This window comes from Engystomops pustulosus, chromosome 2 (assembly GCF_040894005.1).
Source record: "Engystomops pustulosus chromosome 2, aEngPut4.maternal, whole genome shotgun sequence".
NCBI classification, from domain to species: Eukaryota; Metazoa; Chordata; class Amphibia; order Anura; family Leptodactylidae; genus Engystomops; species Engystomops pustulosus.
In genome coordinates, this window is record NC_092412.1 from 203190173 (window position 1) to 203203507 (window position 13335).

General features: G+C 37.0%; 1 protein-coding gene across 4 annotated transcripts in view; it reads right to left on the reverse strand.

Moving 5' to 3' along the window:
• STS (steroid sulfatase) overlaps nucleotides 1-13335 on the reverse strand; it is a 137073-nt gene that overhangs the window by 104690 nt on the left and 19048 nt on the right. For 2 of the 4 annotated variants that reach the window (XM_072137853.1, XM_072137850.1), the window contains exons 2-4: nucleotides 6893-6948; nucleotides 6638-6779; nucleotides 5497-5618 (exon numbers count right to left, since the gene is read on the reverse strand). In XM_072137853.1, the coding sequence (XP_071993954.1) occupies nucleotides 5497-5618; nucleotides 6638-6779; nucleotides 6893-6929 (301 nt within the window). In that variant the 5' untranslated portion in view covers nucleotides 6930-6948. Of the gene's footprint in view, nucleotides 1-5496; nucleotides 5619-6637; nucleotides 6780-6892; nucleotides 6949-12959; nucleotides 13171-13335 lie in introns of those variants that run through there. The other 2 variants (XM_072137851.1, XM_072137852.1) reach the window with 2 other exon arrangements.

Here is a 13335-nt window from a genome sequence, read left to right on the forward strand (position 1 = left end):
CCTGCAAAGGTATATACAGTCAGAGCTATGTGGGGGGAAGCAGAAGTAGCAGTGGAATTTGGTCCTGGTGCCTGAGGGAGACCAGTGACCCCACAGTATAATAAATAGCACGTGGAAAGAATGGTTCTGTGTAAAAGATTACTGTATGTAACGGACCCAAAGTTTCAAGGTACAATAAAATGTGTGATCTGTAGTTCTCTATGGGGTTCTTGATCAATCTTAAAGGGGTATTCCGGGAATATGAACGTCTGACACAAAAACCCATGATGATATAAATAAATGAATACAACAATACTCAATGTCATTAGTCACAAAACGGAGCTAAAATTATATGATTTTATGATTTACAAAATGTATGGCCTCTCTAAAGTAGGTGGAGTTATCACTAAGATGGCCGCCACTGGAAACTACAAGTTCCATGATCCTTTAGTTCTCAGTCACTCCTCCTTCCTCTTATGCTCTGCTCCCAGTGATGATGTAACAGGTTTTCTTGCTCTGTTACCATAGTAATGATGTGTAACTGCCATCACCACAACACTGATCATACTGGATGCACTGCAACCAACCGACTACAGCCAAACGTAGTGGTGATCACATGACCCTGCCCAGGCACGTACAGGACATGTGATGTGGACATGTGACCAGCGGCCATCTTCTTTTCTGCGACGGACCGCGTGGAGGAAATTAATGGACTGATTAAAGGGCCGGTAGCATTTTAATTCTTCATTACAATCTATGTCACCAGCATTTTCTTCTAAGGGGAGCAAAATTTTAAATAACAACTAATTACACATTAGCTTATATTTTGAGTGCCCACTTGTATATGAATTATGCTGATTCCTGGAATACCCCTTTAAGTTGTCTTATCTTGGCATATTGTAGACATTCTTGCAAATGTCTGCTTTGATGATGAAGATATGTACAACTAGATTATTCAAATTATGAACAATTATTGCCTTCTGTGATCACTGGGGGTCAGACTTCTGGGGTCCGTAAGGAATATAAATGCTTCTGAGAGCACCGTATAAATAGAGTGCTGAAGTGCATACTTGACCCCATTCCATTCACTTTTATTTTGCAGAAATGAATGGATATGGATGAGATATTCACCAGTACATTCTTCTTATGGAACCATCTACCATGACTAGAGGTCCTAGTATACATATACATATCCCTTTTCGGTAAATAGTAAATACAGTAGTTATAATTAGTGAGAAAATAGAATTATTCAAAGCCTTCTAGGGGACCTATGGCCAAATCACTTACCAAATTTTAGACTAAGAAGGACCTTTAACCCTTGAAATTCATATACATCTGTTCCTGCTTTCAGTACACATGTAAACAAGAGCCATTTTAGGACCATTGCAGATTGAAAGGGACTGGTGGACATGGATCTTTATTTCTGCTAGTGAAAATGTCTAAATTTTGCGAATTTTGTCATTTTTGTGACTTTTCACTGTGACTTTTGCTGTTGTTTTTTCAAGTATGCCTTAGGTTAAATGTTAAAAATTTTGTACACTAACCTGTTTTTTAAAAATTCACACTGCATTAACACATGTGTTAACAACGAGTTAACAAATATGTTTTTTAAACGCAAATGTTAACAGTAATGTAATTAGGCAAATCACCTCTCCACAGCTGCTGTAATGCATTTCAAAACGCAATGAAAACAAAAACAAAACACAACAGGATTTTCAATAAAACTTCATTACAGACACTTTACAGCTAATCATTGCAGTTTGGGCCTAAAGTAAAGAATCCAGAGAGCTTCACCAGAGGTCACAGTTGGCAGAGAGCTCCGTCTGTAAGTTGGCTGTCCTTAAAGGGGTTTTCCCACAAAGTCAAGTTAGGCCGTATCCACTATCCCTATCCCTATCAGTTGGGGTCCCCGTTCGGTGATCTCGGTGATCTCCGTCATCTACATAGTGATTGATGGAGCAGAACGGTCATGGTCAGCCGCCTGCTCCATTAGTCTGAGGAGCTGCGAGGGGTCGGTACCGAGACCCCCACTGATCAGCAAGTTAGGTCCTATCCCATGGATAGTCAGGGACCGCCCATGCATGTCAATGACTTTTCTAGTGACTGGTAGAAAATTAAAACGTAGATGTTATTTACATATCATAATACCATAACTAATCAGATTCCTATTTGCTGGGATGTTGGGGAAAGTTTAAAGATGTACTATTGGTACAATCAGAAGCAAAGTAGGCAGTATTATTATTACTAGTTTTAGCCTTAAGCTTCTTTAAGGAACTGATGATAAAAAAAAAGTATATTTAGCACAGCAAAGTAGATTGTGAACACACATTGAAGCTATTTTTTGACTTGGGCCTAAATTATTCTGATTATTCTCAGTATTTTCCACATTTTATTTTCTAATCAGCAGGTTTAATTATTCAGAAAGGTCACATTAAATATGAATTTTAAATGAAATCTGGAAGTTTACTTATTTCCATATTTACTGTAGTAACTGCCTTATAAAATGGCAGAAGACTTAACAGGTAAAGACAGTTAGTAAAATCCTTTCTACAGCAGAACATGAAGCATATTTTACCCATCTTTTACTGAAGGACGTATCAATGAATGTAAATTATAAGATAGATGACAACACATCATTAATCATTAACTTGTAACGCATCTATTTATTATGGTAAACAGAAAAATAAGCATAATTTCCAATAGTGTCTCACTGAGGAGCATCCGGAATAATATTTTCACGGACGGAAAGCATGAGTTGTCATCTATTAGAAGTGCAATAAATAATCCTATTTTTAGATATCTGTCAGCGAGCCTTCTACATAACAACCAATCTCTTCATGCGGTTACCAAGAATGCTAATATAACTAATGACTTTGTTGTTTCAAGCGATGAATCACCCACCAACTAAAGTTACATTGGAAACAATCTGTGAATCATCTGTCTTGATAAATCCTACAAATAAATTTTCTACAACACCTTCCAATCAAACTGTGAGGAGTTTTTGTTATATAGCCGGAGGACAGCAGATATCTCTTGTTTTCAGCCGATACAAGCTGTAATGAATCCTTCTCTGAGAGAATACTCTGCCTTTTATCCATATGACTATCAAAGTCTTAGTGCTATCAAGAAGAATTATTACCATTGCTGTCACACCACCTACACCAACTGTTTAGAGAGATGACCTCTATCTATAGGACCAATTTTTTACACTATATCACTAGCATTAAGCACAGTAGCAATATACACAACTGTAGTACTACTGACAAAGCTATAACAGAAAATTCTAAAAAGTAATTACACTAATTGAAAAGTGATACAATAATAGGTTATCTAATTGTATATTTTTATATTTGTTTATGCTTCCTATAAATGGACATTCACTGGAATTACTAACATATTACACTACATTTTTTCCAGTAGTTGTGGACTGCTCTGGAATAAAGGCGTGGCAATTGACTCTGATTGTCCATTATTCGATGTTGGATGACTCAACTTGTGCTGATGCCATGACAATTCATTAAAGAGGAGATAATGTTAAATACTACTCTTCCTTTCTCTCACTTCCTAAATACTCTCTCTTCCTTTGTCTTCCATGTCCTCCTTTTCTCTTGGCATCTGTCACCATTGCCTCTTATGAACTGTGTCACTCTCTGATAAATTTGAGAAAACTGTTGAGGGCGAGAAAGTCCTTTTTAGTTGCCTACATTATTCCTTGCCTCTCGTTTGGCCAGGGAAGTGCAATAAAGTTATAAATCTGCCCGAAACTGTCTGAAAGTTGCTAGGAATGTCCTACATTGAATATTTCTATCCCCCTGGTCTACCTGGAATCAGAAGAATAAAAAAAAATTGACTGTCATTAGACCTTTATGGTTTCTGACATGGTGCCCATCATCAAAATTCTTCTTATTGCACATATCCCATGTGACAATGTTCATCCGGTCTCCCTCTGTATATACAGAAGACAAGGTCTGAGTCACTGGAGGTAAATATCCTATAAATACATTGATAAATATATATATATATGTATATATTGAGATCTGTGGCATTGTTCTTATTTTTGAACGCATCATCATTGTTTTGAGGCGTATAAAGCTCTATACAGGTGGTCCCCTACTTAAGAACACTCGACTTACATACGACCCCTAGTTACAAACGGACCTCTAGATATTGGTAATTTATTGTACTTTAGTCCTAGGCTACAATAATCAGCTATAACAGTTATCAAATGTGTCTGTAATGAAGCTTTAGTGTTAATATTGATTCTTATGACAACCCAACATTTTTAAAATGCAATTGTCACAGAGACCAAAAAAGTTCTGGCTGGGATTACAATGATAAAATATACAGTTCCGACTTACATACAAACTCAACTTAAGAACAAACCTACAGACCCTATCTTGTATGTAACCCGGGGACTGCCTGTATTGATGTTTCTTCCAGTTTTATATGTATGGTCTGAGTTTGATTCTGGCACTCATTAAGGAACATTTGGAGGAAAGATCTTTATTTTCTATGGCGCCCATTACACACTTTTCTTTTTTAGCAATGCAATGTATCTGTTGTTACAAATTTGAGTCTCTCTCCAGCCGAGATTGACTGCTTACCGTATTTTTCGGACTATAAGGCGCACAAAAAATCCTTTGATTTTCTCAGAAACCAAAGGTGCGCCTTATAGTCCAGTGCGCCTTATATATGAACCATACTTACAGACAACAACTGTCTTGAACTGTGCACAGGTCTGCCACCTGCTGGTCATTCATCCTTATAATCAGGTGCGCCTTATATATGAACCTAGACATTTTAGCAGGCAGGTGCGCCTTATACTCCGGTGTGCTTTATAGTCCGAAAAATACTGTACTTAAATAGTCCTGCTGTTGCTAACAGCTCTGTTATGTGTTGTGCCTTAAAATTTAGTTATGCAATTGGTATGCTAAATGGGGTAGATAGATGCATATGTCAAGGAGCAGTGCTGTGTACCTCCCCCTATGCTTAACTTTGCAATCAACTGGGGTCCATTGTCGCTATAAGACTTTGTGGTTCCTATTGTAACTCAAAAATGAAAAAAATAATTGTTTTATTGAATCACATTGCCTAGACAAGCCAGACACTTAAAAAACCTGTAGTTTGAATTACAGCCAGCTGTCTCCTGAGGTTGTAATAAAAATGTGAAACTAATGGACAAATACAAGGTGTCAGAAGCAGCTGCTACCAGAATTCAATATCACACTTTTGGAGTAAATATAAACTTTTTACTAAATATATTTTGACTGTAAAAGTAACTAACCAGCTTTTAATCTGAGATAGTCCTCGGTATAGAAATAGGTTGCTTAGATCTACAACTAAAGAGGATTAAAAAAAGGGAATGCTCAATTACAGTACAGCATGTGTCCTTTAGGAATTTAATTTACTTTGTATATTTTTAACCTTTTAATACACCTTAATACATTACCAATCTTTCTTTAGATTCTATGGATGATGAAACAGATGACATACAATCTAGTTTATATAATGGTGTACCTGATCTCACAGGATATCTGCCCGTCATGAATGCTGCTCGGCTCGGTGTACATAAGGGAGATGCTGCTATATGTTGCGTAAACTTTGCTCCTTTGTCAGCTAGTTGGTCAATGTTTGGAGTTCTAAAAAAAAATAAAAGTAAGTTTTCATAACTTCTTCTCTAAATAGTAGTAAATATTTATGAGGGGACTTGTTAAGGTTCAGGTTTAGCGAGTTTGACCCCCTAACCAAATCACAGCTATGGCTAGTAGCTAGGGGCGTCAATTTGCTGGATTGACTGTACGGCGATGTAGGTTGCACCCAAACCCTGGACCTGAACTGAAAGTTCTGGTCCTCCAATCTCTAATCACAGGGGTTAACAGCAGAAATGTGCCCAAATGCTGAACTTCTGTCTGAAGTTGTGGTTCATGTCTGCTGAAGTAGTAAATCTAATTCAACTATAGAATTATTGTTAAACTATTCATCTTCGTAATGAGGAATAAGGTGAAGCCATTGATTAAAACAATTTTACAAAAATGTATTTTACAAGTGTATAATGACACTTTTGTAGTTAATTAATGCCATCCCAGTCTTACAAAACCCATAACTTTTTATTTTATCTGATTTACAAAACTATAAAATACATTGTTTGCTTTAAGAAGAGTGTTACTTCTGAGTAAGCAACATTTACTATTCCTTGAAATAAAATGGGAAGCTTGACAAATTGTGTAACAGAGTTAAAAAGTGATGTTAATGAAGAGCTGTAATCTTTATAAAATCATTTTGGTAAATATTCAACCCATTGATCACTTTAAAAAAAAAATATATATATATATATATATGGGTAAACTCTTTTTTAAAGGTACATTAACTCCACTAGGGGGCTTGAAGATGCAATCATCAAATCATTTGTACCATATACTGCAGCACTACTTTATGGGCATACTTTAATAGAAATTTAGTCAGTATAAAAACATTTTCTGAAAATAGAATAGGCTTCCCAATCTCAAACCATTCCCTCACTTGCACTTTCAACAAATATAAAAGTACCCACCTCAATGGGTTGATCTTAGCAACTGGAGTGTCTACTCTCAAAGGGTCAAAATATAATATATAATATACTTTCCCAAAGTGACATAAATGAATAGTAAAAATATCAAACCTGAGTGTTTTGTTTCCATAACATCCCACATCTCCGATTCCAAGGTCATCAACCATTATTAGAATAAAATTTGGTCTTGACTTTGTAGTACAAAAAACATTACCAGTGATCAAGAATGTCAGGAGCAACATACGCTTCATCTCTTTGAAAAGAAAGAAAGAAATGAATAAATCAATAATCAAAACTAACAATACCAAAATAGACAGACAGAAAATAAGATTAATGCAACAAATAAAAAACACTTAAAGTACTCACCTCTGCTCCTCTTCATCATGATCCTGCTGCTGTCCATCTTGACATGCCGGGATCACCTAGAAAAGAAATGTATAATTAGCAGCATGGAGTGTGGGGACAACATGTCTGACGCTAATTATGCTGCACCTACCTCTCCCATGCTGGGAGAGGGAGGTGACTAAAGCGTGCATAATGAGCAGGCCGGACAACCTGTCCTTGTGCTCCGTCTTGCCAATTATAAGTTTCTTTTCTAGGTGACGCCGGCGTGTCAAGCTTAGCAAAAGAAAGCACCGAGATCAAGATGAGAGGAGGAAGGGTTTGTTTTTGTTTTTTAGTTGGTTGATTTCCTTTAACCAATGCTTCTTGTTTAGGTGATACTAAGTACAGTATATATGTCAATATATTTATGGTCAACAAAATCAATTTAAACACATTTACAGAAACAAATTTAGGAAAGGGTTCTTTACAGTTAGAGTAGGCATTTTAAGAAAATTGTAACCTAAAATAGAAGTAATGCACATATTGTGACAGCAGTGAAAAAAGGATAAGTATACATTTCAATAACTAATAGGGATATTATACAGTTACCAGGGTTGCAAATAAAATCTAATTTAACTTATATTGACTCAAACAATGAATCACAAACCAAGTGACATCGGAAATAATATCTAGATCATCTGTCTTTATAAATCACTCAAATAAATTTTCAAAAACACCTTCCAATCAAACTGTGAGGATGTTGAGTAATATAGCCAGGGGACAGCAGATATCTCTTGTTTTCAGCCGATACACGCTGTAATGAATCCTTCTCTGAGAGAATTCTAAGCCTTTTATCCATATGACTATCAAAGTCTCAGAGTCATGAAGAAGAAGAATTATTACCTTTGCTGTCACACCACCTACATCAACTTCTTGGGCAATTGACCTCTATCTATAGGAACCGATGATGGTACATAACTGACAGTGAGCAGCAATGTAGTATGCTTTAAGATACTAATGACTGGAAATTATTTAACAAAAACTTGCTGCTTATCAAATAACAATGTGTTCTATAAAATATGTATCCTTTCCTCTCTTTCTTCTTGGCCTGGCTACACGTTTTCTGAGATAAGTGAAGTTCGCTTTGAAAAAAAAAAAATGATTCTGTGACATTAAACCAAAGGGATATTTTATTTATACATATACATCTCAATATGGTCATACCGTGAATCAAATGAAAAATGTTGTTTCATAAGAAGTCACGGCCCTTAATGACTCATGTCTGTATCAGGTCATCAATATCAGATTGCTGTGTGTACACTCATTTACTGATTGGGAGCTAAGCTGCAGTAACACAGCTCAGCCACTGCACAAATCAATAGGCTTTTCTTCCACTACATTTTCTATATTAATTCCAGCACCAAAATCAACTGATAGGTGGGGATTCTAAGTGTCCAATACTTGTTGATCTTATAGTGATGACTTATTCTCTAAATTAATGATCAATTTCTGAAAATTTCTGAAAAACAATTAAAGGTGAATATATGTGTTTAGTTGATCTGTAAATTGTAAAACATGATATATATGTGTTTATTCTAACCTACAAAAGTCATCCATCATGGTCCCATGAATTTTAATCTCAAATAATTTCTTCCCAACCCTGTTCTTTCACAACTAGTATCCCCAAAGGAAAAGTACCTTTCAGGAAGAAAAAAGCCAAAATGGGGAAGGGGACATCCCGGACAGTGGAGTGCAATCTCTTTTATTTGGGTAAGACATGTACAACACTGTAACCTTGTGTTAGGCGCACGCCTGATTGAATATTTACTTTCCTTAGATATGACATGGATTGCTCACATTTAAGTTTGTCTATACCCCTTTGTACACATATATTTACTACCCTCCATGTGTTGTCCGGTGATGCCCCCTTTTTTCCTCCTCTTTCATCACTTGATGTTTTAATAATTTTAATGTACTGTACGCAATAAAGTTTTCTATATTCCTATATACTTTCTTCAGTTTGGCTTTTTTCTTCCTGAAAGGGACTTTTCCTTTGGGGATAATAGGTTTTTTGTTTAGTTTTTCAGCCATATCTTCAGGTGCAATATCTAGGGATCCACACTTGTGCTTAATTATTGATGGTCCCATTTTTTCTGTTCTAACATTGTGCTTTGGTTTCTTTCACAACTAGTACAGAACACACAAATTACACATCAAGTCTAGACTATAGTCTCACGTGCACAGACCACAGGGTAGCTGTAACAGAGGGACCTTAATTTCCCATATGTTTCACATGAGCCACAAAGGGCAAGTCTCTTTCATTCAATGTTGTCCAAGTGAGCATCAGTAGGGTTCTCAGACCATCAGGGTAACCTGTCTCTACTCAAAGCTTGCTGGTCCATTATAGGAATTCTGTCAGATCCCACTCAGAATCTGATATGTGTTCCCTTTATTAGAACACAGCATTATTCTGTCCAAATACTGGAGACTTCCCGGTGTGACCAGCATGATTTGACTTTGGCCAGACACCTAAAACTGAAGGTTGTACGCACAGAACTGTTTGCTCACCAATGCTGTAACCCCAGCATAGCACATGGCCAACTGCAAAAGGGAGGGGAGTGAGAGCTCCTCATCTCTTGCCTCTGCTTAGAAAGGCTAGCACCCGGCACGGTCACAGTACGGTTAAACTAAGGGTACTCACCGCACCAAGACCAGTGCCATAGACCTCTATTGTGATCTTGATCTGGCTGCCAGTTGCTAGATCACAGCCACAATTACTGTTATGTGCATTGGGGCCTTAATAACAAAGGAGCTATCCTACTCTGCATGCTCAATAATATTCTGCTACACATGTAGATAAATTCTCTTTAAACCTTTACAGAGATATTTCAAGAGACACAGTCCAACCGTTGTTAAATCTAGATTTTTACTGGCTATACAGTCGATTTTCACTCACCATGATCCATGACATAGCCAACCCTGAACTCACATTAAGAAGAACTTCTTGTTCCATATAAAATCCTGCAAAGTAGCAGGAGAACATATTTTTCATTTTTTCCCTTTCACACATTTCCTTAAGCAGTAACTTTAAGGGCATTTCAACGAAAAATGAATTAAAGGGTCTACATGCAGGACCTTCATGTAGCCGTGGAAGCTTTCACAGGCTCTTTTTAGTAGCATTTAAATAACTTGAATGAGTCATTGACAATTTCTCTTTTTCAAGATTGCTTTTTGTGGATTTGTTTACTACGTAGCAAATTAATAAGTATAGCTTTTCAGTTGAAAATAATAGCAGTCCATCCAACCAGGCTAAATGATAGCCGATCATTCTCAAGTGCTTTTGAAGTCAGTAAAATGAAGTATTTAACTACAAAACAATCACTAAATTGGCACACTTAATGGAGAACGAACAGTAGAAAGCTTTATAGTTCAGATACCAGGGCTGACACTTTATTATACAGTTACAAAAATAATTAGCCCTTCTCAAGTCCTACAAATCTTCTTTTCCAGGGAAATATAGAACAAACATGACAATTCATTAGTGAGAACAGCAATCAATCAGCTGCTGAATCAAGGTCACAGCTCATTTCATATACTGAAAATAACCACCTGAGTTCATGTAATGGCTTTTAACATTCACAAAGAAGAGCCAAGTTTACTAACTGGAATGCATCATCAATATAAATGGCTGTACTGAAGGCTGCTGTATGGAGGAAGAAGGAATTAGTCATAGAAAATATATTCTGAGCTCTAGTGTAAAAAAACAATATTTTTGGGTGAGAATATTCAACCGAGAAATGAAATTATAAAAGTCAATACTAATATTATTATACTAGGTCTAATTGTTTCCTTAGAGGTTTGGACTGGATTCTCTATCTTGGTATTAAATAAAATACCTCACTAGGGGTAAGTAAAGAGGATAGAATGAAAAGACTACTATGGAAATTATAAACTGCTACAAGATTTTACCCTACTCACAGCAAAGGACCATATATTGATACCTTCTACCCTATGGTTGCCTTGGATTTCAGGTCCCTGCAGAGACCAAAAAGAAAAAAACCCAAGGAACTACTTAACCCAACCAGATGTAGATATCACATGTTCAGGAAGAAGCGCCAAGCTGCTACTTGATTCACTGCTGCTTAATGCACTTCTGAGGCAGCCAATCAAGCATCTTGTAGCCCCTTAGCCACCACAGGCATGTCCTCTGTAGTCCTGCCTGTGACTGGCTGGCCTGGACATGTCACTCTACAGTATAAGAACAGGGTCACATGTCCAGATGACATTACACATATCAGATGGAGCTATGGCAATGTTGCTTCTCATCATAGGGTCAATCATCTAGGCAGGACTTGACCTTCTCAGGGGTGTAGAGAAGGTTGCTATTATTAAGGACAGGTGGAAATCTGAAATAACTGACATTATTAGGGTACTCTGAAAATCTACATGAGGTTTCTGTAGTGCAGGGATATTCTTCCTTCTTAGAGGATTATACAGCAATACAGACAGGAATATTAGCATTTACTGCTTCATCCAGCAAGATTTTGAAGGTCCTGTCTCTGTATAGTTTTCTACTCCAGAAAAATAATGATTCCGAATATATGATACGTTGGTTGTAAAGTTCTTATGTCCATCATTAGCACCTGTTGATACAAAGATCATGAAAGAGTGCGGTTGTCCGTTGGTAGCGCACACTAATATGTGAATCATAAAAGTTCTGTTGTTTGTGAATAGCGCACTGATACATGGATTATAAAAATTCTGTAATCCCCAATACAGAGAGGTAGAACCGCTCTATTCTGATTCCTCTATGAAGGTCCATGAAAGGTTAATATTATACTTATGAGGACAAGCATAAATGTCTTGCTTGCAGTATCCAAAGGTTACCAAAGGTACAGGCAAAGCTACTCATCCTGCTTCTTGTTTTCCCATGCCTACAACAACCCCTTGCTAGAGCCATGAGTTTAAGGCTAAGGTTTTTCAGTACATCAATGGTGCAGCTTCCATGTTTCCCAGCCATTAGTAAAACAGATTTACCCCTTGAAAAGTGGTCATCCTCCTTTGAGATCTTATCAAATCTACACTGAATATAATTAATCAAAGAAAACAGGCGAACACTTAACACACCTATGTTTTCAGGGAACTATAATGAATGATCTAAGTGGCATCTGTAATCTCTATGGGGAAGATAGTCTCCCTGTAAGTGCCAATTTCACATGCATTAGAGATGAGCCATATAGATACTAAAAATACTGCCATGCAGGACATAATTATCTTTTTTGCACATGGGCTTTTATATTATTGGGTGTCTTTTCTCTCTTATAGGAATATATTTTGGTGAATCTTTTATATAGGAGGTAGAGTATGTTTGATATTTATGAAAAATCAATGTAGGATGGTTTGGGGGGTCTTTGCTACTGTATTAGGTACCTAAGTTGGGGTTGGTTTCTCAAAATGTGTTACATATTTTCTTTCACATAGTAAAAAGCTCCTATAGTTTAGGGTTTAAAAGTAAGTTAATTTTGCGTCCTTTTATGTGCAGTGTATATCTATTTATATGCTAACCAACCCTCATGACTTAAAACGGCACTTTCTCAATTGATTGTTATGGAAAATTTAGCCCCGCCGTCCAAAAAGCATCTGGATATTCACCGATATAGGTTTTTAGACTGTACTGTTATACCATTTGGGTGATATCATTGGGTTGCCAAGATACAGTCTAAATGTTTGGCCCTGGTCGGGGGTTTGCATGCGTAGTAAGACGGCATAATTTTTGGCACACTTTATGTAGCAATGGGAAACACCTACTTCTTCCTCTTACTGCTATAAATGACATTTATTTTTCCATAATGTTAAGGTCTTTCTAAAAAGTTTTTTTGACACTTTTTTACATGGAGCACATGTCCATGTGAATGTAGCCTAAAGTAAAGTGATACTGTTGAGCTGCTTTGTTTTACAAAATAACTAAAGTATATCAACATAAAATATTTATTTAGCAAAAATGTGCTGATCATAATTATGGAACAGCAATGACTGCAGCAGAGAGAAAAATTATAACAACATTTTCTGAAGGTTCTTACAATGACCAATCAGTAGGAAGTATACAGACCTTTGCTTTGGATGACTTCAGTGCATCTACAAGACATCTCCTCAACAATAAACTGGAGTGGGCAGAGAACATAAAGGCACTTCACAGGAAGGGTCAGACAGGCTATAATTGCTGCGGAGGCAGGGGACAGGTTTTAAGACTTTCTTCAACTCTGTAGTGGCACCAGCCATCTTCTTTAACGTAGTCCGTTGGGGAAGCAGCATCTCAGCTAGGGAGAGAAACAGACTGGACAAACTAATAAGGAAAGCCAGCTCTGTCCTGGGGGTCCTCTTGACACAGTGCAGGTGATACCTGAGAGGAGGATAATGTGTAAGTTGAAATCTATTTTGGAGAATAGCTCCCTTCCCATGCATAAGACTGTGGTGGCAGTGAGTAG